This window comes from Aythya ferina (genome assembly GCF_964211825.1).
Source record: "Aythya ferina genome assembly, chromosome: 15".
Taxonomy (NCBI): Eukaryota; Metazoa; Chordata; class Aves; order Anseriformes; family Anatidae; genus Aythya; species Aythya ferina.
In genome coordinates, this window is record NC_140314.1 from 13,622,055 (window position 1) to 13,646,020 (window position 23,966).

Consider the following 23,966-nt stretch of genomic DNA (forward strand, 5'->3'; position numbering starts at 1 on the left):
ATTCAGATGCACCACCCCACAAGCATACCATTTTTAAGAAAATCACGCTTTATTAGGAAAAAAACACAACACCATCTTGATCATATACATACAGGTAACATGCCAGAAATATTATCATTTTAGGCACTAACTTGATTTCCAGTCATGATCTGTATGCTTAACACCAAGCAATTTTCCACTTTTAATCATCCTAACAAAAAAGGTGTAAATTCATGTGATGAGTTCTAAAAAAATACTACCATGTCAGACCTATTTAAAGCGCGATTAAGAACAAAATTGAAAAGGTCCTCACTAAGTATCCTTAAGTAGCAGCAGCCAGTTCCCTGGCAGGTCAGCCTATATTTCTCTCTCATTTATATTGCAAAGCCAAGGCATTCTAACACTCTTTGCAATTCTTGTGTTCTTAGAATTACTGCCTGGTTTTGACTATTCCTTATCATTAGTGATAAGTGTCACATCCAAATTTGCAAGCTAAACAGAGACCTCAGTCACCGATCCCCCAAAGAAGTTGTTTCCCTTCAACAGAAAGATTAGCTTTATGTCTTTGGGAGGAAATTCTATTCCAGCTTGCTTCCCAAGCAGCAGCAATGTTCATATTTACTCAAACAAAGACACAGGTGTATGTATGTGTGTGTATATATATATATTTATTTATTTATTTATTTATTTAATGTATGTGTGTGTATATATTTTTAAGATGCTAATTTAAGCCAGTTGTGGTAAAGTGACTGAATTCTATGTTGAACAGATTTCGAGTACCCCCCTACCTGGATGAATTTCCGTTGATAATTCCACAGGAGTTCAGAATTCCCATGCAAGTAAAACTCTTCTTTAACTACATACACAATTTCACATCAGTTCACACTCATCTCTTGCTATAACCTTCAGAAAATCGCTAGTTAAATGAGCAGCTACATTAAAAACAGTTTTCTTCAGTTAATTTGTCACAGTTAATATCACTGCAAAACAAACTTCGGTTTAACCCCAGTAGGCAGCTCAGCACCACACAGCTGCTCTCTCACTCCCCCACGTGGATGGGGGACGGAACTGGAAACGTTAACATGAAAAAATCCATGGTTTGACATAAATACTGTTTAATAGGTAAAGCAAAAGCTGCGTGCACAAGCAAAGCAAAACAAGGACTCATTCACTGCTTCCCCCTGGTGTTCAGCCATTTCCAGGACAGCTGGGATTCACCACGTGTAACGGCAACTCGGGAAGACAAACACTGTACCTCGGAACGTCCCTCCCACCTCCTCCTTTCCCCTAGCTTTTATTACTGTGCACAACACCATGCGGTATGGAGCATGGCTTTGGTTAGCTGCACTCAGCAGTCCCGGCTGCGTCCCCTTCCCTTCCTACTCACCAGCAGGGCAGCATGAGAAACACAGATGACCTTGATGCTGTGTAACCACTGCACAGCAATGTCTAGAACATCAGTGTGCTATCAATACTGTTTTCATCACAAATCCAAAACATAGCAGAAGCTACTACGAAGAAAATTAACTCTATCCCAGACAAAGCCGGTAAAATATCCACCCCTCATTCCACACCATTTACATTATGCTCAGGTCCCACCTTATCCAGTATGTGCTCACTGATTAACTATCCTTCAACTTATACCCACGTATCATTCCCTTAGTCTATGAACCACCCCTGTGAAATGTCCATAAACTACCCACAGAGTTGATTTAGTCTATGGCTTAGGTTCTAACCGTTCAGATGCTCATTTAGGACAGTGGAGGTGGCATGTTGCCAAAACCACTACGCACCAAAACCCAGAACTCTGGTTTCGGAATCTTTGGATTAAGATAGAAGGTTTTGTTCGTTTGTTTTATCATTCAGCTTTAAATGAGGGTTCTGAGAGAGTTCTACAATAATCTAGGCAGGTATACACCAACATAACGTATTTTTTACTTTGGCTATACTCAAAGGAAAAGGCCATCTTCATCTAATGACCTTTCACCTCGTTAAACAACATGAAAAATAGAACAAGTATGCCTTCATGTAGATGAGCATTAAGGTTATGAAATAATTGACCTAAACCAACCAAACTAAACCAAATGTAGAACAGACTTCCAAGAAGACAACCAGATGCTTCTAATGTAATGTATGCACACTCCCACGAGTCACGGGCTGGGACAGCTTTATCATAACATTCTTGTAATGCTAAAGAATCCAGTAGGCACAAGAATTTGAGTGATAGTGTACATATGGCAAGTGATATAAACATGATAGGACACATAACATTTATAGTAAGTACAAATACTGTGAACTTTGGTTTCATTAATAACTCAGGAGAGATCCGATAAGTATGTTGTACTTCAATCCAAAAGCTAAGGCACTGATAGCCCCTCATGGGCAAGACATTGTGGGTCACCTCCTTGTCCCCTGCCTCACATGTATACATTCTGAATTCCAGCTTTTAAAGAGGGGGAGGTCACATCACATGGCACCTTCCTATCCTCAACCTGGCGAGCACGGAATAGCTTAAAATGCTAGCAGGATAATATGGCTCCGAGACCTATGTGGAACATTTTTAGAGGCTCAGACTAAATGCATCTTGTCTCTTTTCAGCTGAGACAGTTGCCCTAACTAGCATGATTTATGCAAACCAAAACCAAAGAACTACATTTCATAAACAGACTGTTTAACAAAAAGTTCATGACAGAGGACTGTCTCACAAGTGTCCATAAATACATACAATAATGTGCAACTCAGGATAAGACAGAACAGTGTCCAAGTTCAGAAAACCCAAGGGGAATATGCATGACATCTGCAAATCAGCCACACAAAACAAGGTTAAATACCTCTTTGTCAGAATCTAAAACCTAAGCCATCAGTCCCGGAGAGCTGACAGTACCGTGCCACAGCCAGCTTCTCATCCAGCATGTACTCGGAAGATCAACATTAACCAGTTTCATAACGGAAGCAAAGAAGCTATGTCCTAAGTGCCAAAACAAAAACTTATTGAGGTAAGGCAAATCTGCGTGGAATTACTTTCTGAGAACTCAGTTCCAGCAGGATTTTTTCTTTAATAAACATTGGAAAAAAAAAGGTCATTGTCCTTAGATAAGTATCTTCTATTTTCTCATGTCCCTGTCACGTTAGCTGATCAGCAATAATCTTCCACAATTCCTATACGAGAAAAAATATTTATAGTTAATTTCTCAGGCCAGCAGACTGTTATTTGATAATGTTAAACATGCACACTTTAACACAACTTTTAAGACACACTCTATACTTTATAGTCAATCCAGCTCTCTAGTCTCTTACAATGACCACCAAATTGTCCTTGAGACAGAGCAACAGAACTGAGTCCTTTATTCCTGCAGCATGGATTTTATTATTATTATTATTATATTTTATAATAATAAGTAGTATAATTCAGGTAGTTTCTTAAAATTATTTCATCGGTCTACATAATTTTCTGCAGTATTTTGACTGAGAATCTTGCTCTTATCTTAGCCTGTGTTGACAAATGCTTCCAATAATGCCAATAAAGATACAACTGAAAAAGTACTTGATGTACCGAGGAATCAAGGTCCCACAAGTGCATGTTTTATACACACACACACACACACACACTTCTCAATCCACTGTACAACAAAGATGAAAAACAGAGCACTTCATTTTTGTAGAATAAATCAGTATAAGCTTTGCCTGTCAAATAAAGATTAGCAATCAGACTATCATATACTCATCACCATGACATCTTGAATTGTGGCAGTGTACTTCACAATAAAAAAACACATGTGTGTTTTAAAAAATGCATCTATTTCAAAGACCAGTAGCAACCTTCCATAGAAAGTATGCAGGAAACGAGTTTACACATTTAGATATAACCTGTATTATATTTTTACACTTGTAAAAGTTGTTATAAATCATACGTGCAAAACTTGGTACCTGAAGGTGTAAGCACTAACTAGAAAAATAAATCAAATCTCACAAAACAACTGTGGTCCCCAGAATCTTACTATGCACACGTACTGTAGTAGACAAAGCAATAGCACGTTGACTACATGGTAATAGATTTGCAATCCACTATAGGACTTGCAAATTCTCCCAAAAGGTCAGTTAATTTGTATCACTATAGAAGCTAGCAAGCTACTAGCTAGCCTGCACAATATTCATAAGAGAAGACAACTGAGGAAAAAAAAAATAGAGAGAGAGAACCATGAATGCTTGGAATGTAATTAGAAAACCAGAAATAATGTATGTGATACATTTCTGAATACCAGAAGTTTACTACTAATCAACTTCTTCACAGGTATTAGAATATTATTACCTTAACCCTGAGCTGAGAAAGGAATTATAAAAACTATAAAATGAAAGCTCTTTTACAAGCAAATAAATGAAAAGAGATATTGGTCCATTTTCTAGTCAATCGCAACACATGTATTTTACAAAGTAATGGAAATTGCACTCATTTCCTCAGAAGTTAAGAAACAATCTAAGCCATTGTATTGCTCCATAATAGCAAAGGGCACGTTATGTCAATTTAGTATAGATTATGTAAGCACGGACAAGAATTATTTTAAAATAATAAACAGCTAAATGGAAATAAGAAGGTAATATTTATTCTGCTGTTCTTACTTCATATTAAGTAAACAGCTAAAATCTAATTTGAGATTATTAGCCCAACACATTACATTTATTTTAATGAATGCCACTTACCAACTGCTCGATCCGTTCATAACTGAGAAACTGGCAGAAATCAGGCTTAATGGGCTCCACAATATATTTCATTTTTCCATCCTGGAGATTCTCCAGATCATTTAGAGTATTTCTAAAGTGGCTGTAGGCTTCGCATGTAATATCCATATGTCTTAAAGTGAAGTTCAGTCTGGCAACAAAATATTTAATTTAAAACCTTTCTCCTATACTGGTTTCTTAAAGAGCTATGTGACTTTCCTCAGCTAATGGCAAATGTGGGTCTTCTCAGTGTAATTAACTCTCACAGTCAAAGAAGTAACCCCTGCTGTCCCCAAAAAGCTGATGAGACATGCTATCAATAAGTCAGGAAGTTTTGGGTGAAGCTCTCCATTGATTTTAGCACATTTTGCCTCAACAAAATCACTAATTTAGCTTCTGGGAGAAACGCTTTGCAACAAATCATATGAATAGCTACTGCTTACACATCTTTACACATGGACTATGTATACATCACTTCATGAACGGACTACAACATGTGAGTACTCAAAAACATACAAAGATTCCTTCAAAGAAAACACAAGAGAAATTGTTATGGAGGGATGCAGGCTGGGAGATTATGTCCTCATTCTAAGCTCCTTCACTCTACTCGACACTTTAGTCCATGACCTCCTAAATACACAGCACACTTTACACACAGTACACACCAAGTACTGCAGATCAGACTAGCCAACTATTTGCACATATTTGCACCTTTATTTGCACAGAGGTTATCTATCTGATGCAAGACACAAGTAAGATCACAAAAGCCAAACTCTTCTGGAAGTAAAATTCTGAACTGATAAAAATTAAATAAGTATAAAACCAAATGCATTTACTGCAGCCTTGGATCAACCAATTCAATAATCATAAAACAACCTTCAAGTAAATCAGGGTTTTTTTCCAAATAAAGGTAAGCATGTAAAATTTTAGTGCTTCTTGGTAATACTTGCCTCTTTTCTATTGCTAGGAAAACTGTGCAAGATTTTTTCAAGTTGTGTGTGATTCTATACAGCGTTCTGAACAAGGCATCTGTCAGGTCATCATCATAGAACACTACAGGAAAAAGAGCACAGAGTATGTACATTTAAGAGTAGTACTTACTTAAATCTCAGGCATGGAACAACAACAAACCTTAATTAGATCATTCTAATCAAATAAGTCGTTATTTGAGCTTTTTATAAGTCATTATTTTAGCTAAATCCCGAAGTATTATATTTTTAATGGCAACAACTGACCCTATATCAATATCCACTGCTGCTCTTTATGTCAGACGTTCTTAAAGATTTCTCTTCTGTCTATGGCAATCTCTTCCGTCAGGCAACTTACAAAACTTTAACAAAAACTCCCTCATCCTGGAAATATCTTACCACAAAGCTAAAAAAGGCATGATATCACAGTGTATAGGGCCACCTTTATTTAATAATAAGAATAAAAAAAGCAGTAAATTATACCACTATGAGCGTATCTCTTTGGAAGGCAGTTTTCCAATATCTTTCAATATCATAACTAAAAATAATCCTCCTTTGCTTAAATATTAAAAGAAGTTTTTCTATACAGATAAGCTAGCTCGTCTTTTTTCTTTCCATTAAGCAAGAATGGAAAATAAGTGAAAAATGTCCGAAGGGACACACTCTAAGGGTAAGTGCAATGCTTGAGACTTCTTTTCCACATTACAGTACACGCGATTTTGACCATCAATCTTTATTTGTATAGAGGTTATTTGATGAAAGACAAAGGTAGGACAACAACACTTAACTCTTTTTTTTCTGAAAGTCAATTTCATCACTTATATGTGATTATGTTCTCTGAGTAATTTATTTAGTTACAAAAAATTACCACATAAAACAAAAGAAAAGGTTAGTGGATGTTTTCAGTGTCTCTTCTCCTATTGCTAATTCAGATTGTAAATATAATTGTTTAAAAAAAAAATAAAGACAAGAACATGTGGCAGAGGTTTGACAAATTACGTAGGGATCTGATCTGTTAGATTTAAAAAGCAAAATAGGCATGGTTATGTTATTTACTCGTGTTTGATGTAAAAAGCTTACTGTTTACATTTTCATACCATCAGCTGCCATTATCACAGTGCAGTGGTCATGCAAATCAGCAATCTCTTCTTCAGACCAGCTAAAAAGAGCTTCCGGATCTGTAACAACAAAGATGGCTTTGGTGTACAGAGTTAACTGGCTCAAGTGTTTGATAGACTTAAAAACAAACAATCAAACATTTTAACTCCTCTGCTCATCTGCTACTCAGCAAGCAGAGCATCCCACTACAGGGAAATCACAGCCTCCATTTGTTCCCTAAGTTCCCTGCAGTCCTTTGCTTTCTGTGCCATATGTCCAGTCCTCTCAGGATCAATTGGCACGAGTAAGTTTTCCTTGACATAAGAATTTACAACCAATTACTACCCTGTAGGAAGATCACAGATTTAACTAGAAAAATGCATTTTCATGCAAAATTTGATTAGGATTCCTGCTTAGTTATGCTTTCTAAAATTTAGACTTGGTTAAAATTTAGATGTTCTCTTTGATGGTCTAAAGATCACACAGCCTTTTCAACTAGCGGTATTAAATGCTATCATTTCATGAAAATTTCTAAGGTCCTAGAGAGGCTTTTGAAAGTGTAAAGGATGATTTTACTTCCCTACTTAGATGTTCTATTTTTCGAATCATTACATCGAACTACTACAGTTAAGTGATACCAAAACCTAAAAAGCAAAGCAGGATTCATACACCCAAGTGCTATAATTTTGTGTTGACCTTAAATTTCTTTTACAAAAGGTCTATATTTGTAACTACTAGACAGCTTTACTGATCTGCTTTACTACTGTTAATTGCACTTTTAAAATTACTCATATTAACTGCCTTTTTTACTAGAAGTAGCAAACCGTATTCTCTTTCCAAATATGTAAAATATAAAACATTCATCCCTACATTTGGAAAAAAGATTTACACACCTTCAAGAGATCTTCTGTCCTCCCCCCCACCTTGCATTGTTTTGTATGCAAGCCATCATAAGCAACACAATACCATCACATCACAATCTGGATTATACAAATCCACATCATTGTATTTGGATTTTGTTACCACCACATAATGACACACTGTATTTGCACTTCTGAATTTTGATCTCACTAAGCAAAGGACAACCACTATTCACCTATCCTCAACCTATCAGTAATCCTTTTCTTACTCATTAGCTAGCTGACTACATAAACAGTGAACTTTTCTTGATGGATTTGAGAGGAAAAAAAATCATCACAAAGGACCCGTTACAACTACCTACCAGTGCAGAATTCATCTTTCAGCCAGTCAAGTTCCTTTACTTTAATTTCTCCTCCTGTGGGTGAAGAAAGACCACAACAGTCACAAACAGCCCTTCAGCCAGTGCTGCAACAAGTGATAAAGACGTATTATGAGGACACATGAAACAAATAAGGTTGAACATCAAATCATTTACTTTACAAAATCAGTTACCCCTTACAAAAGGAATGTAAGATGAACTTAAAGATCAGAAACACCCCACTTTCTCTTCTACGTATCTCAGCTGCTAAATACTTCTCAGAGTTCCACCTCTGTCATTTACACTCTGTTTACATGACCCTTGGCACCTAGACATCTGTGATCCTCCAAATACCTCAGTGAAACTAACACAATGACTAGAACCACAGCTTGTCTTAACTGCTGACCAAAGAAAGATCAAGTATTTTGCTCTTTTCCAAAGGAAGTTGTCCCATTATGGACCACATATAGATTTCTTCTATCTTTCTAAATGAGTGACTTTTAACCAAGACAGAAGTTTAATTTTACATGTAAACACGCCACATTGCCAATGACTTAAATTGATTAATCCCAAAGGAATTCCACAGATAGGCAATAGTACAAGTATTGACTGCACAGCACTTACCTCCTGGCTCCATCAAATGTTTGTTTAATGCAACATTTTGTTCACACATGGCCAGAAGATCGTCACCAACATCTGGAAAGAAGCAGTGACAATATTCAAAATAAGATTATTTTACATGTGCTGCGTGTGTCCCTAACCTCTCAGACTAACTCTCTAAATTTCTGTCAAGCTCATGAGATTACGGAAAATTCAGAGCAACTCTCTCCCTTGACAACTGCTTCCCTAGCATTCTTCTTGCTTGTGTCTTTCAGTACTAAGCTCTGAGTCATCCTTGAATAACGACATTAGGTTGCTGTACTTTAACAGGCAATCTATCCTTAACTCACAACAACATATTGTTTTTTAAAACGCTTGCACCTAGAAATATTACTGCTTTTTCATCCTGTTGTGAAAGTTATTGCTACTTTTCAATAAACACAATTTTATACACATTGATAACAAATTATTAATTAAAAAAAGAATAGATGAGGATGAAAATCCCAGGATGAAAATACTGCTTTGTGGAGTTTCATGAAAATATTTCATTAAAAGCAAGTGCCTTACCTGTGCAATAAACTCTGCTGGCAACTGTTCCCATGATAATGCTTGTAACTCCAGTGCCAGCTCCAAGCTCTAGTACTGTGCAACACCTGAACATGTCCCGTTTAAACAGAACGTAGTCAGCAAGAAGAAAAGCTGCACGCCAGACCTTCAGATAAGAGATGCAGTTACACTGGGCACATTCTGAAGCACAATCCATGAACAGCAAGATAATACAAGGTACAATACCTACTTGTTTTCCAACATCTTCTAAGGGGGTTGCCATAGTATGCTCTGTGAAAATGGAGGAGGAGCAGAAATAATTGTTTTAAAACATTTTTCAAATCAAGCTCCATAGGAAGTAGCAAATTTGAAAAGTCAGTTCATGCTTCCCTTTTAAATCTAGAACTAACCACTGTTCATTTTAAATAGTAATGCTAGATAATGCTGAAGACCCCACTCTAGTCAAGTAGAAACATTCCCCTATGGTATACTACTGCCCAAATCACTTCTGGAGAAAAGCAGTTTGTTTTTAAAATACTTACAATATCACAGTATTACATTTGGTTTATTATCTCCTTTCACGTAACTACTTTTGTTTAATTTATAAGAGCTATTTTTCTTTTGTTTTACCCAAACAGATACTTATCCCATTTCTCCTTGAACATAAGCTTACTATTTACCTATTTTAACAACATCAGTGCAAGTGCATTCTTGTTCTTCGTCTTCAAAAGCATCTTCTTTCCCTTTCATCAGAATTACAGGATATACCCTATCCCTTGAAAGATCCTCCGCCTCTAAATCAGAAGTGCTTCGAGGTCTTCTGACCACTTCCAAGTCTCCATCATCATCCAGCAGAGCTTCTAGTCCTTCAGTATTCGATTCCCTTTCATTTTTTAGATTATTCCTGTCCTTGTCACACAGTTCATCTCCACTGCTGTACTGGTGTTCCCTTTCAGCTGTAGCTTCTCTTCCAGATTTCTCAGATGCTGAATCATCTGTGTTCCAAAGGAGTTTGAAATACGACAGGAATACTGCAAGAACATGGAGCAGGAGGAGGAAGAATTTGAAGATTAGCACTAGGTAAGAACAGAATCTGTAGGCCAATTTCCAGATGCATGACATTTTGATGTGCATTTCACATATTATAAAAATATAGAAGATTGCAAATCATACAGGTATATTGAAATACAGTTCTATTTGCTAGGAAGAAATATGTCTGCTACTAATTTCTGTCACAGTAGGAATAAATGAAGCACTTCCACAGTCTGCTGGTTGACTCAACATCTACTCAGTCAAGTTTATGTTTTCACCTGATATAATAACACCTCTTTTAGCAACTGGGAAAAGGAATGCTTTTTTTACATCCTTCAAGAGAACTTCTGCTGAGACAAGCTTAAACCAAGCTGAAAGAAAAATTAATATCATAAATTACAATTTGTATCTTTATGTTGATTTAATTCCTGTTTTAAAAGAAACTAACATGTTCTAGTAAAAAGTAAACAGAATTTCTTTTACTATTTAAAAAATCTTTTGAGATTCACCTAACTTCTTACCTTGAAATCAGCTTAAAGCAGAATGAGACAGCACAAATAGGCAACCTGTCTTGTATCAGCTCAGGCTGAACATACTGACATGCTATCACTTTTTTTTTTTTTAAGCAAGAACATGACCAGTGAAAAAGGTCAATACCAGCAGGATTCTAAGAATTTCTTACAATTGTGTTTATTCTTATCAAAGGGAAACCAATTGCCACTATTGCTTTCAACAGCTCGACAGTGTATGAAGTTCTATTGTCACATTTGTTAAGCTAAAGCTGTCACACTGCTATCCAGTTCTGACCTGGAAAATTCCTTTATTTCAGAGTACACAGCACTGACTCTCATTTTGTTGTGTTGAAAGGATCTTCACATCAAGAAGAATCACAGCAAATGAATGCTAGTCATTGTGACAACACATCACAGCATTAACTACCTGATTTTGACCTGATCAAGGTCATAATTAGTTTCTACTTCCTTGGAAAGCCTTTTGACCCTCTTGTTTCTTATACTTTTTTTTTTTTTTTTTACATTAGCATGCACTAGAATAACTGCAAGATTTTTTTATTTGTAAAGTCTCAACTAGGTTTGAAAAACAATTAACACTTTTGTCACAGCACAAGAGATACTTTTCTGCAGAACATTTTAGTAACAGCTTCAAAGTCATTTTCCCTGACAACCTTACAGAAGCCCACAAACTGGCAGAGGCATTCATTTGTCAATTCATTTTCACTACGGCCTTGACTCTTCAAATTATACAAGCCATTGCTAATGTGAGTCCATTGCTATACTGAGCTTTGTCATTGCTTTTTTTTAAAAAAACAAACAAGCAAATAAGCAAACAAACAAATAAATAAATAAGCTGTTAGGTTCCTCTGGAACAAATGGTAAATCATCACTTAAAAATTTTATAGAAATCATGAATAATTATCTTTTTATTTTAAGTGATAATATTTAAAACCAATAGCTTCTCAGCTTTGGTCTACATGTAAGAAACATCCTAACTTTTTAACATGATTCCCAAGGTGCTGTCCTGAGATTACAGATAAACAAAATTAAGCCGTCATGAAGGTTAATGTGGTTACTTCTTCTCAGAAAGTAACTTGTGGTTTTTTTTTAAGATGGGTTGTCTACAAATTCCACATTAACAGTTTTAATTTATGTATTTAATTTCACAAGGACAATCCAGTTAGCTCTCTTCCTAAAGACTGAGCAGGAAGCAATTCTGCTTCTAGCCGGAGCAAAATATGTACTGATTACTATCAACCATTCAAAAGAGGATTCAGCCATTACAAAGATATTCAAATATACTTAAAATACAGTTCCATCAGTCTAAATACACATTACCTGGTTGTCCAACTGCATTCAACCGTACCATGAGATGTCTCTTGTTCGGACAGTGTATGTGAACGTCAGAAAGCACAGTGTCACTTTTGAACGTGAGGCTATCCATCTCCTTCTCTGTCACATCTCCCATGATACGCTGGTGAGAGGCACATTTACAGTAACCAGTTTCCTGTGCTGTGCTGTCACGAAGAGACCCAATAGTTTCTGTCAGCAGGCATCAGGCAGCAGCTCTGCTCGGTGAGACAACCTCACAACGCAGGTGCTGAGAAGAGCTCATGCAAGCTGCAGTTATGCAAGCTCCCCCAAGCTCCAATACGACACCAAGTTGTGAATCTGGATATTCAACCTAAAACCAAATACAGACAGCTTTTAGTTATATAGTGTTGTTCCAGCAGCATTTTAGAAGGTTAAAATATGGTTTCACTGGACTATAAAGTTGCAATGCTTCAATGCTCTCGTTAGCAATGTTCCACTGTACCAACTGTCACCTGCAGCTTGCTGGCAGATACCACGTACTTTAGGTAGTAGAGCTGCTAATTAGCTAGTCTTAAATACTAACAAACCCGTGAAAAAGGAAGTGTTATTGCAAATGTACAGTTTGACAAAGCCAAGTCTTCACTGAAATGACTTGAGCGCATAGCTTGCCACTCAGCAGGTAAGGCACCCTGCCTGCCATCCCCGCTCTGTATTTCCTCCCAGAAAACAAACGACCGAAGCCGCCCTCGTTCCCTCACACCCACAGCTCCGCTGGGGCACGAGCGGGTGACTGACCCCCCGGGAACACGGGGCGAGAGGCGCCGTTTATTCCCCACACGCCCCAAACCGGGCGTTTTGCGGGGGGCTCGCGAAGCGCCGCCGAGCCGCAGACGCCAACCCAGAACCGCGTCCCACGCCCGGAGGCCGCAGGCTCGGCCCTCACGCGCCCCCCGCTACCTCCCGCAGCCCGGGCCCCGCCGCCATGGCGGAGCCGCCGGCCCCTTCCGGCGCGCAGCTGACGCGAGGCCGCCGCGGCGCTGAGGAAACGCCGGGGCCGTTCGTGCCCGCTCCCGAGCCCTGCGCAGCTCCTCACAGCAAACGCTGAGGTGGCTTCGCGCTGAGGTTCTGTAATTAGCGCTAAGCCCGAGGTGAGGTGCGGCACGCTGGCAAAAGGAGACGCCAGCGGCTAAGTTCTGTCAGTCCCTAAAGCAGCCCCAGCGCTTAGGCAGTGAACCCACGCTCCCCACTGCCGCTAGTTACTTGGCTCAGAGCTACGCTGCCTCGCTTCATACCCAGTTCCATGCAAAACTTCAAAACACGCCAGCACAGAACAAAACCAAAGGGGCAAGCGGGCAGAGCGCTTTGTAGCTGGAGAGTGTCAGAGCTGCTGCTGCCGCAGTGGAGTTAGATGGAGCAACAGCGGCAGCCGTGCACTGACTGGGGGCAGGAGCTTTGCTTAATCCCAAAGTTTTCACCAGGTGTAATAAGCCAGGTAAAATAAAGAAGCCCGAGTCTGGTGTTGAGCAGGAACACTGTGCCAGAGCACTTGGGGAAACTAGTAAGAGATGTAGGCAACTTGTAGCGTTAGGCACCCGCTGACTAGCAGCTTCTATTACCCACACCTCGGGTCTAAGGGTCCAGGGCAGGCACAGCAGGGCCTGGGACAGGCTGCTCTCACCTGGCAGCCTGTGGGTGCCATGTGCTGTGGTGGCCGGGCTGACCACCCCTCTGGTTCCCGGTCTCTGTGCAGCATCAAGCATAGCTATGCTCTAACTCCTATCTGGATTCTAGCTCAGTTCCTCTTCAAGGGCTAGTCAAGCTGTTCCTATCTTAACTGCTGGAGGACGTGTCTCAAAAGCAGACATTTACATATCAATTACTTGCTATATGATACTATATACTATGATAGAGTTGCTACGCATGATCCTTGTATTTTTCTTGAGTGGATGCTCGTAGCGAAGAAAGATTTTAAATCAATACTCTTAGAAAAAACTTGGAATGTAATGCAAAGTCTGTATTTTTAGACGTCTTTCTGTTTCTTGTTATTTGCATCTATTTATAAAGGCTAAGAATTATTAAGAGAGTGTAGCAATCTTTCCCTGTATTTACAGTCTAAGTGGTAATGAAATGGAAAACACAGTGAGCCATTCAGATCTCTCCTTGGAGTGTCTGTGGGTGAATATCTGACAAAATGCTTCGGAGATTTGTTTTCCTTTTGTCTGGCTCCTGTGAAAGACCAGAATATTATTTGCTTCCTGTGGTGATACTCTGCCAGTTAAGTTATTACTGCAGTCTCTCTCTGCTGGCATATTCTCCACTGCTATAAAGCACTAACAACATGCAGACAAAGCAGATATTTGTCACAAAATCTTACCAGTTTGTAGTAAGAGATGCTTTACTGGTGTGCAGACAAAGTTTGTAGTTTGCAGTTAAAAAGTTAGGCAATTCACTCCATTACACAGGTGTTTTAAACACAAGAGCATATTGTATGACAAATGGAGCTGTTATAATTTATTTTCTAAAAAATGCAATTACCTTGTTTCACATAGATAATATCATTAGGCAAAGCAGGAATAGCTAATGGCTGCAGAAGGTCTTAAAGGAGCCACTGTGGTTGCAGACATTCTAATGCAGTTGACAGCTAGCTGACAATCTAGCTGTGCAGATGCAGTTTCTGGACTACACACAAGAGGGCTTTAGCAACAAGGCAGTCCATGGATGAGTAGGAGCTGTGGGCTGGTAACAGCTGCAGGGATACACCTAAAAAGAGGAAAGCTTCAGACCAAGAAATGCCCGTGAAGCTCTGAAGGGATGCCCCACAGCAGAAGGCAGATGGGTTCAACACTCATCCTCCCTCTCCACTGCAGCATAAAGGTTATGAGGACACGCCGAGAAGTGAGATTTTGGCTGTGTGCACTTCTGGAAGCAATGCAGATGTGTAGTAATAACTTAGCGACCTCAACAACTCCTTGAAGTTGGTAAAGGTATTTAGTTTATAAAAACTTTACCTTTTCTGAGAGGTGTGGGAGGGAAAGCAAAGTCTGGGCTGGCCACATCTGGTGACAGAAAAATTAAAGTCATGTTTCTTCTTACATTTTCCCAGCTCTGGCTTGTAATTTCTACTCCCAGCAGGACAGCTACAGTCACTGAACTCACTACAGTCATCACTCAGAATGGCCCAACCAAAATGACCTCATCTGCATCCACTCAAAACTTCTGGCTCCCGCTTCCTCCCAGTGCTGTACTTTGCCCCTGACCAGGCTACTCCTGCCAGAAGCAAAATGAAAACTAGCTGCCTTTAATTTCAATTGCCATTCTCTGTTCTTAGTCATGAACTGCTGGTGTGGAACAGCAGCATGAGTGACAATGAAACGCTGGTGAAGACAGTGCATGAAGCTTACAGGCCAAAGATGCACAGTCCCTTTCATAGGGATTATACTTGTTTTTCCTGTGTCTTAAAAATAAAAATCTTCTCTCTTTAGTAACATTGTTTGCATCTTCCCTCACCATTTTCATGGCAGTGTCTAACAAGGAATCTCTTCAATTTTCAGTTGCTACAAGGCACATGAATTTGATTCTAGCTTCATTATTTGATCCTTGTAGGCAACGATCCTCATGTTCAGTACAGCTTACAGTCTTGCTAATGTAGCTCTACTTGGTTTCTAACATAGTTACACATATTAAAAGCTCTATTTTTCCACTGCAAGTCTTGGAAATATTTATTGCTACTTCTGCCCACAACACATATTGTGATTAGAAGAGCACCAGGAATTGCCACAAGAATTTCACTCTTAAAATTCAAGCTGCCAAATTGGTTTGTTTTACAGTCACGAGGATCTCAAGAACCTGAACTGTATTTCAAATTCCTGAGATCTACTTATTTTGTAAAAGACTAAGATGCACTTCAATTTTATGTCTTCCTCGCAGCCCCATGAACTAGGAGTTTGCTTACAGAAGGCAACCCCAGAGCATCCCATTTTCGCCCAAACCTTTCATGGCCCATAGGACTGATAGGACAATGTCCTTGCAGGATGCCTTCTGAAACACCAGCACTGCTGCATGAGGTTCAGAGAAGAGGAAAACCAGAGACAGCCCTGAAAAATATGTATCACGGGACAAATCTAATTGCTTAGCAATGTGTAAGAGAACAGAGCTGATTCTAAGACAGAAATAACCAGACGAATTATCACTACAAATAAATCTATCTGATCTTGTACTGTTCAGTAGTTTATCCCTGATGGCTGATGGTATCTTTCCAGTACTTACTGTACTGTCTCTTTGCTTGTCTTCTTTTCTTTCATTACATGCTTAGCAGACAGAAACACATTCAGTGCTTTCATCGGGTCAGTAAAAACAAAAAATAAAACCAAAACCAAACTGAAGGCTGTCAGGAAGAAGAAATACATCGGCCCCCATCCTTTCAATCCTACTATACCAGTGCTGTTGAAAGGAGATACGTGGAATTAGTTTTCACTACTTGTTTACATCAAACACAGCCAACTTAAACGTGCACCGTAGAATGCACAGCAAAGAGAGGATAAATTATTCAGCATGTAAGAGCTATACACAAAAAAAGCACTCAAAGTAGCTGTATCTTATCTGTGCCTAAGCTTTTACTAGATCCCTAACAAATATCTGCTTAGACAAACATGGCTTGAAAAATCATCAGTCCAGTGGAAAGAGAAAAGGAGTAAAAAATGGGTCAGAGAATAGTGTGATGCTCATCGTGTGTGGTCTTTATTGTCTCTGCCTCCTACCCACTATGCATCCACCTGAGATGCAAACCTTCCCTGACTGAAGGCTTAGTGTTTGGTTTCCATAATCTTGTATGTATTAATCAATTTAATTCAGATGTCTCCAGGCCTAGCCCCGAAGCAGGTAACGCTGCGTGTCACAGCACATACCACCTGCTCTCTATCTGCCCCATTGTTCCCGCTGCAGTGCAGCCAAGACTCTCAGTTTAGCCTATATGAATTTTTTCATCATAAGATAATGTCACCTTGATACCTATTTCATTCTACCAGATTTATCAATTCTGAACTTTCTCTTTATGAACATTTCACGTCCATCTCTTTCTAGCAGCTGTTAGCTTATCTGTTTGAACTAGTAGTATAAACAAGTGCAAAGGCATATTTCATTTTAAATACAAATTACAGCGCAAATGAATGGAAAATGCATTTGTATTTTTTACTGGGGAAGCTGAAGGAATAACAAAGCCAAAGCAATAAATAAGTGAAGCTGTCCATAAACTTAACAATATGCCTATGATAAAGCATTTGCACAAAACAAAACTATCCCAACACCAAAAATAAAATCAGAACAAAGAAGAATCAAATTAATTCAGTCTAGTTTGGCCCGATGTGGAGCTCAAGGACAACTATGAACCTGCTAATGGCCTGTCTAATGGACTTGATTCTAAGCCTAAAGACATCATAAAAGGAAACAGAGGCATTTATGCTTTCAGAAATAAAAAGTCATCTTCCAGCTGCTTTCTCAATTTAAGTTAATCATGCATGAAAAATATTTAAAAACAAATTCAACTGAACCACATCAATTTACAAAGCAAAACAGTACTTCTTCATTAGAAATGTAAAAGCAAGATTCTTACTTTGATATTCCTGGTTGAAAAGATTCTTGAAATACCATCACACCAAAAGAAAGGATTTTGCTAGCATGCCTGTCAGATGAAGAATAGCTGAAGTGACACACTGTGATTTTGCAGTACCGCGACTATGGCTGGTAGAAAAGCCTGCAATGGGAGGAATAATAGAAAATTCCAAGTTCTGCGGATTCAGGGAAAGTGAAACTTCAGCTAATACACTGTTTGTGAATGCTGTTGTTATGGAGCTGAAGCAGAGCCAGAAGATAGAGAAGCAATCCTTCCCTCAGCTCAGTGAGTGCTGCACCCCGTGCTGGGACCCCAGTATGAGAGAGACCTGGGCACACTGGACAGAGTCCAGTGAAGGGCCACACAGACGATGGAGGGACGGGAACCTCTCCTGTGAGGAGAGGCTGACTGAGCTGGGCCTGCTCAGCCTGGAGGAGTGGAGGCTCAGGGATCTCTCGCAGGGTGCACAGAGCCAGGCTCTGCTCAGCGGTGCCCAGGGCCAGGCCCAGAGGCAGTGGGCACAGACCGGAGCACAGGAGGCTCCCTCTGAGCACCAGCACCACTTCTGCACCAGGCAGATGATAGAGCCCTGGCACAGGCTGCCCACACAGAGACTGCAATCTAAACTCCTTCTGTTGGGACAGATGGGCTCTTTCTGTTTAGCGTGCCATGCCTTTGTGTTGTGCCCTGATACCCAGTCTTCCTGAACTTACTTGTCCATGCCAGGCCTGTCCCTGTTCAGTGTTTCAGGTTATCAGCACCTGTTGTACCAGCTTAAAAGCTACACAACTTCTGCTTCGCATGCTAAATAAATCCCTGATTGATTAAGTAACACAAACTTCCATTTTTACTTTGTGTTTTCTACAATTTCCAGTAGATCAAATTGTGTTTCTCAGGGTTTTATGCAGCGCTTTGTGTGTGGTCACATCAGCATTCAACCCAGTGCTCCACAAATTCATCTCCAGAGCACACAATTTGCAAGAGGAGAGAAATGAGGAAGGCTGTTGTTTTTTATTATCAATACTCGTATCTTTTATGTCTGGCATCTTTCATGAGTAACTGAGTGATTTGAGGCTCAAGACTACTTTCTTTTTTTTTTTTTTTTTTTTAATATGTTTAAATACAGCATTTAAGCTGGGATGCACCATGGGGGAACAGTGCTGCTATCTCTGGGGACGGAGGTGAGTTGGAGGCCTTACTACAAACTGGGAGAAGTGACATATAAAAACAGCACTGAGGTTTGGGTCATTTACAGTGCTGGAGATCAAAAATGAAAGAAGAAAATGTTGGAAAAATTTATATTCAATACAACAACAAGGAGATCATTTTCAGATATTGTTAGGCAGGATTAGAAGTAGAGTGCCTAAACCAGGAGCTTTTCTTTCACATACTTGAGCTAACACTGTACGTTCAGAGCAATGGATTAACTGTCCGGCATGCTTACAGTTACCATCTGTCTATTCAAAGAAAGGCTAGATAAAAAAGGTATTTTTGGGGGGCTTTAAGGACTTCAAAAAGGATGAGATGTGACTAATCTCTTTATTGAGCGTTTTGTACTGCCTGAAAACAGAGAAGTATTTGGAAAATCTTAACTACAAAGCTTACCTAAACCAGCCTCTTGAGATTCTTTAGTTCAGTCTTTTTCATGGCATCACCAAGCATAAGCATGGATAACCAAAGCCTTCCCACGTTCCATTCTCACACAGTGAAAGCAGGAAGGCTCAAGTTCACCCCAGTCCAAAGGAAGATGCCTAAGCATGATGTGACTAAATTCAGAAGCACACAGGTTTCTCCTTTGGGAAAGCACTGTGATGTAAACTAACATGGCACACTTCTTCAAGGTCCTGGCAGACCTATCCTCTTAGGGCATTGTGCAAATAAAAGCATATATCCTGTTGGGATCAAAGTGCTGCTCCCTGCAATGGGAAGCCTTGAACAGCATAACTTGACTTCTACCTTCACAGTGTACTTCCAACAAATAATTCCACAGTCACGCTTCTGGAAGACTTTAGTCTCATTTAGGTTTTGATCATGGAATTACTATTGATGTACACACATTTGAAGTTATATGCTTTTTTTTGGAATGTTTTATTGACCCAGAGCCTATGGGATATGTGAATCAGTAACTAGAAAGATGATGTTCCCCCCCACCCCCCCAAAAAAAAATAAAAAATAAAAAAAGTTTAGAAACCTATTTTCTTGCTTGGTAAGAGATCTCTGTAGAGATACTATTAGTCTACCTCCATTTAGACATGGATGATGCTGTCTCTGCACAGACAGAAGATTCTTCCCTAGCAGACAGTAAGCAAAATGATAGGTGATGCTACAGAATTTTTTGTTGCTGCAATTTTCAGAATAAAATTGCTAGAATCTGTTGCAGATGAGATCACGGGATACAATCTGTGCAGCACTACAGAATTTTCAAGCAGATGAGGATGCCACGGTCAGCTGGCTCAGAATGAGTTACCTACCCTTCCTACTGTAACCTCAGTAACTAGTTTTTCAACAGAACAATTTGCAGCAAGACTTGAAAAAAAATTAATTGGTTGCAATAATCTGTGCTGGGTACTTCAGCCATGTCCCTCATGTAATTACCCTTTTAATTCAATACCACATAACTACACTATGGGTTCTTTGGCAGACCAGGTAATACTGAGTAGGCGTGAGGACGTTGCGATGTACGCCCTGTATTCTCTTGTCAAAGATACAATTCTGACTGGCCTGCCCTCTAAATTCACTGCAGGCTGAGGCTGTTCAAAAAAATGAATGTGTACAACTGCATGAAAAAGATTAAATCTGAGAAGTAATGGTCAAACCTCAGATCAATCAGACAAAAGCTAGTAATTTCAAAGGACACTAACTCTAAAAATTGTAATACCATACATTGCCTTTTAGCTTTTCTCTTTTTAATCACAGAGAAGTAATTGCAGTAACCTTTTAATAGCTTAAAACCATAATAAATTTCAGAATCCAATTAGCTTTACTGGAATGCTGAATAATAAACTCTTTTTCTATTAAATTCCTCAGCCAAGAAAAAAAAATAGCAGACAAAATAGGACATTTCCTGGTGATGGCAGCAGTTATGAAGACAACCCAACCATGAGAAAATAGTGACTTAAAACAGCTGCTGAACACTGACAGGAGAAACGTCTGCCAGGCTGGGAACCAGGCCTAGGAACTCAGCCTTCGGCTTGGGAAGCTGGGACATCCTGAGAACTGGAGACATCCTACAGATACCATCGATAAGGGCAAAGCAAGAAACTGAGCAACAGCTTATTGTCTGAGAAAGGATGGATCAGTTTGGGAAAATATAATTTTTGCTTAAGAAAATGAAAGAAAATGGGTTCTTCACAGAGAGGGTGGTTGCACACTGGAACAGGCTCCCCAGGGCAGTGGTCACTGCACCGAGCCTGTCTGAATTTAAGAAGAGATTGGACTGTGAACTTAGGCACATGGTCTGAACTTTTGGGTAGACCTGTGCGGTGTCAAGAGTTGGACTTGATGATCCTTAAGGGTCCCTTCCAACTCAGGATATTCTATGATTCTAAAATAAGAAATATCATCATCTACTAGCTGTCTCAGGAGGAAGATGGAAAGTAACAAGATCTGTTAGTCATCAGAAGTGGTGGTGTGCTGTATCCTCTCAAGTCTCAATGAAATAAAAAGAGCCTGAGACTGACTCCCAGCTCTTTGATGCTCTACACAACGTGGCATGGTTCAGCTTCGAAGTGAGACTGTGAACGCTACTGTGGTCCCATGTCTGGGCCCATTTCTGGGGGTGGTCAGTCTCCTCTGAGACTGTTTTTTAAATCACACCCTTTGAGGTCAGTATGACCTTGCCCCCGCTTCTGGGGTCAGCCTGCTGCATTTGGGTCTGGTGAATATGTAGGTGAATACGTATATACATGTATGTAGCCTGTCATAAGTACAGTACTGAGAAGCATGACCTACTGCACGCGTAGTCTTGATAACTATGACCCACCACAAGCATATTCGCTGCTACAGAATTGGTAAGTTCATAATCTTTAAGTCTATTCACTGCCATAGTGTTACTGATGTTTGTTGAACCTGAATATCAATCCAGATTTGCTGCTATACACTACTTGTTTTTACAACCTCTCATTGCCTTTCTGCTCCCTCTCATGTGAGCTCACAGCTGTGATCTCCGTATACCTGCAGGGCAGGGAACCCTGCAGCTCATTACTTGGGGCAATGATTCTGAATGATGCTGGATGAGTTGGCATTACTCGTTTTGGTGGAATTACTTAAATTCATTGGTGCACATTTATGGTGTCTGGCTTTTACCTTTTTTGCAGTCATATGGGTAAACATTGTGAGAAACAGATTTTCATATAATTTACTGTAAGTATATCAAACATCTCTTTCACAAATACAGAGTAGAGAAAATACAATAAACATTAGGGAAAACTGAGAAATTTATTGTCTAAGAGCCTTTTTAAAAAAATAAAGGTTTTTATAAATGTCCTAAAAAGCCATTATTGAACTTACATGGATAGTTTATATGGTTTGAAAAGATAAACACTGACCCTATGAGAGGAATGGCTCTTTTAAGACCAGATAGAATTTAAGTCCAGACACAAGGTAGATGTTTTGCCGACAGCAAACATGTTTATAATGGAATTAATAACATGCTGCTTCCTACTCAAAATGCTCATACTCAGTAAACCATTTAAAAGTTCCAGAATGACTGGCCACAGGGTGCCAAATCAATGTCTCTGCCTTTCTTTCATCACTCGTTTCCAGCAGTAACACAGTGAGTTAGCACAGCACTTCCTCAGCAGCTTTACCTCAAATAACTTTTTGGATTTAGCTGTTAATCTATGAAAATAACTGGGTTGGGGCCTCTGCTGCACCAGTACAATATAGAATCAGAGCATCTGAGAAGGAACTGCAATCTAGATGCATTTTGCCCAATAAGGGCCCTGGGAAGCCATGCTGAGGGTTTCAGAGCAGAACACACCCTGAATCCTTCAGCAGTGTCACCTTGCAAACAGAAAGGGTGAGGTAGAAGTTACTTAGAGAAGCTCTGGTATATTCAGGCCAGAGGACTGCTAATTTTGGTACATTGCACTCCATGGGCTATTAATTGACTGCAAATTTGGCAGCATTTTCTGAACGATCTCTGGTATTCTGCATAGCAGGTTGATGTCAGCAGATCTAATCAACAGTTAGTCTGTGCACACAAAGCATGTCCCTCCTTTTCCACAAACATAAGTCTGTATTAAAATCTGAGCTCTTACCCTATATTGAAAATCCTAGCATAACTTCAGGAATTTGTGTTATTTTTAGAGATCTCGGTAAATTGGAAATTGTATCTCTGGTGAAGCCAATCTGTACTACTGTCTTTTTCCTTTCATTATGAACCTTTCCTGGCAAATACAAGAAGATTATTTTGATGAACTGTACTTTTTTACTTTTCTGACTTTCTTCATTTTTCCTCAGCACAAGGATGACTGCCTAATCTGATTATGCTGACGTGGAAATTAAATCTCCGCATAGAGTTGACTTATTCTGGACATAAGCTTTTCTATTATCACAGTCTGGGCACAAAAGGATCAGGAGTTAGCAGGCTTTGGCTTTTGTTTACTGTAAAGTGAATCTAGACAGATTCGACAAGGGCTTCCGCATATTTTGATGACTAAAACAACTTACTTGTTTCTACAAATAAGCATATAGCTAGAACTTCGTGGCACCAAAATTAGTAAAAGAACTGCCCAGGACACAGATGATCACTTTATAAAATCCTCAATTTGCAGCTTGGACCTAAGCGGATTGCACGTTCCTGCCGCTTTGCTCTGTAACACCCTTTGCCTCCCCTTGATTTTAACATGAGGGCTTTTTAACATTTGTACAAATGGCTGATCATCACAATGGCGTGACGGTTCAGATACGAATGGCTCTGATGCAGGCCTATGAGAAGAGCGCTGATAAAACACCCGCTCAACACACGATGCTTGCGGGGCCAAGTAAATCTTTCAAGTAAACTGCAAATAGAGTTAGAGGAAACAGATGAGCTTGAGGTCCCAACTAAGACATCCCAAAACTCATTTGTTTCTCTTTACTGGATCAATTGGTCTAACAAAACTTATTTTACTCTCCTCCGCAAACCCTGTACGGCTTCTGTCCTCCGCCCTTCTCAATGTTACCTGGTGGCAACAACTGCTCGGTTTGCAGATCTCGGCGGGCTCTTACCCGTATCACGAACACATCCCGGGCACGTAGAAGACAGCGAAGGCGCAGAACAAAGCTGTCTGTTTGCAGCGCCCCGCCGAGCGGCAGCACCGCCGCTCCCTGCGCCGACGGCCGCTGCCCCGCGCCACCACGTGTGCGGCCCCGCGCGGGAACTGCCGGCA

The 23,966-nt window shown here is 39.8% G+C and overlaps 1 protein-coding gene across 7 annotated transcripts; it reads right to left on the minus strand.

The window, feature by feature from the left end:
* Positions 1-25: 25 nt before the first annotated feature.
* On the minus strand, positions 26-23,936 carry METTL22 (methyltransferase 22, Kin17 lysine). Of its 7 annotated transcripts, none has more exons than XM_084536778.1 (11): positions 23,760-23,936; positions 12,009-12,354; positions 9,807-10,157; positions 9,377-9,417; positions 9,148-9,292; positions 8,605-8,676; positions 7,984-8,037; positions 6,761-6,841; positions 5,646-5,748; positions 4,678-4,846; positions 26-3,138 (listed from the first exon to the last, which is right to left on the minus strand). In XM_084536778.1, the coding sequence occupies exons 2-11, from the start codon at positions 12,136-12,138 to the stop codon at positions 3,103-3,105; spliced, it is 1,182 nt and encodes a 393-aa protein (XP_084392904.1). In that variant the 5' UTR covers positions 12,139-12,354; positions 23,760-23,936; the 3' UTR covers positions 26-3,102. The 7 variants fall into 7 exon arrangements, with proteins under 7 accessions (XP_084392904.1, XP_084392908.1, XP_084392909.1 ...); XM_084536782.1 differs by having other exon boundaries at positions 23,806-23,909; XM_084536783.1 differs by lacking the exon at positions 23,760-23,936 and adding an exon at positions 17,593-17,713.
* Between the last annotated feature and the right edge of the window lie 30 nt (positions 23,937-23,966).

Coding starts and splice junctions, on each gene's coding strand:
- METTL22 (XM_084536778.1), bottom strand. CDS start 12,138: ATGGGAGATGTGACAGAGAAGGAGATGGATAGCCTCACGTTCAAAAGT. Junction 10,158..12,008: donor GAATGCAGTTGGACAACCAG/GTAATGTGTATT, acceptor ATGTTCTTGCAG/TATTCCTGTCGTATTTCAAA. Junction 8,038..8,604: donor ACATTTGATGGAGCCAGGAG/GTAAGTGCTGTG, acceptor CTTCACCCACAG/GAGGAGAAATTAAAGTAAAG.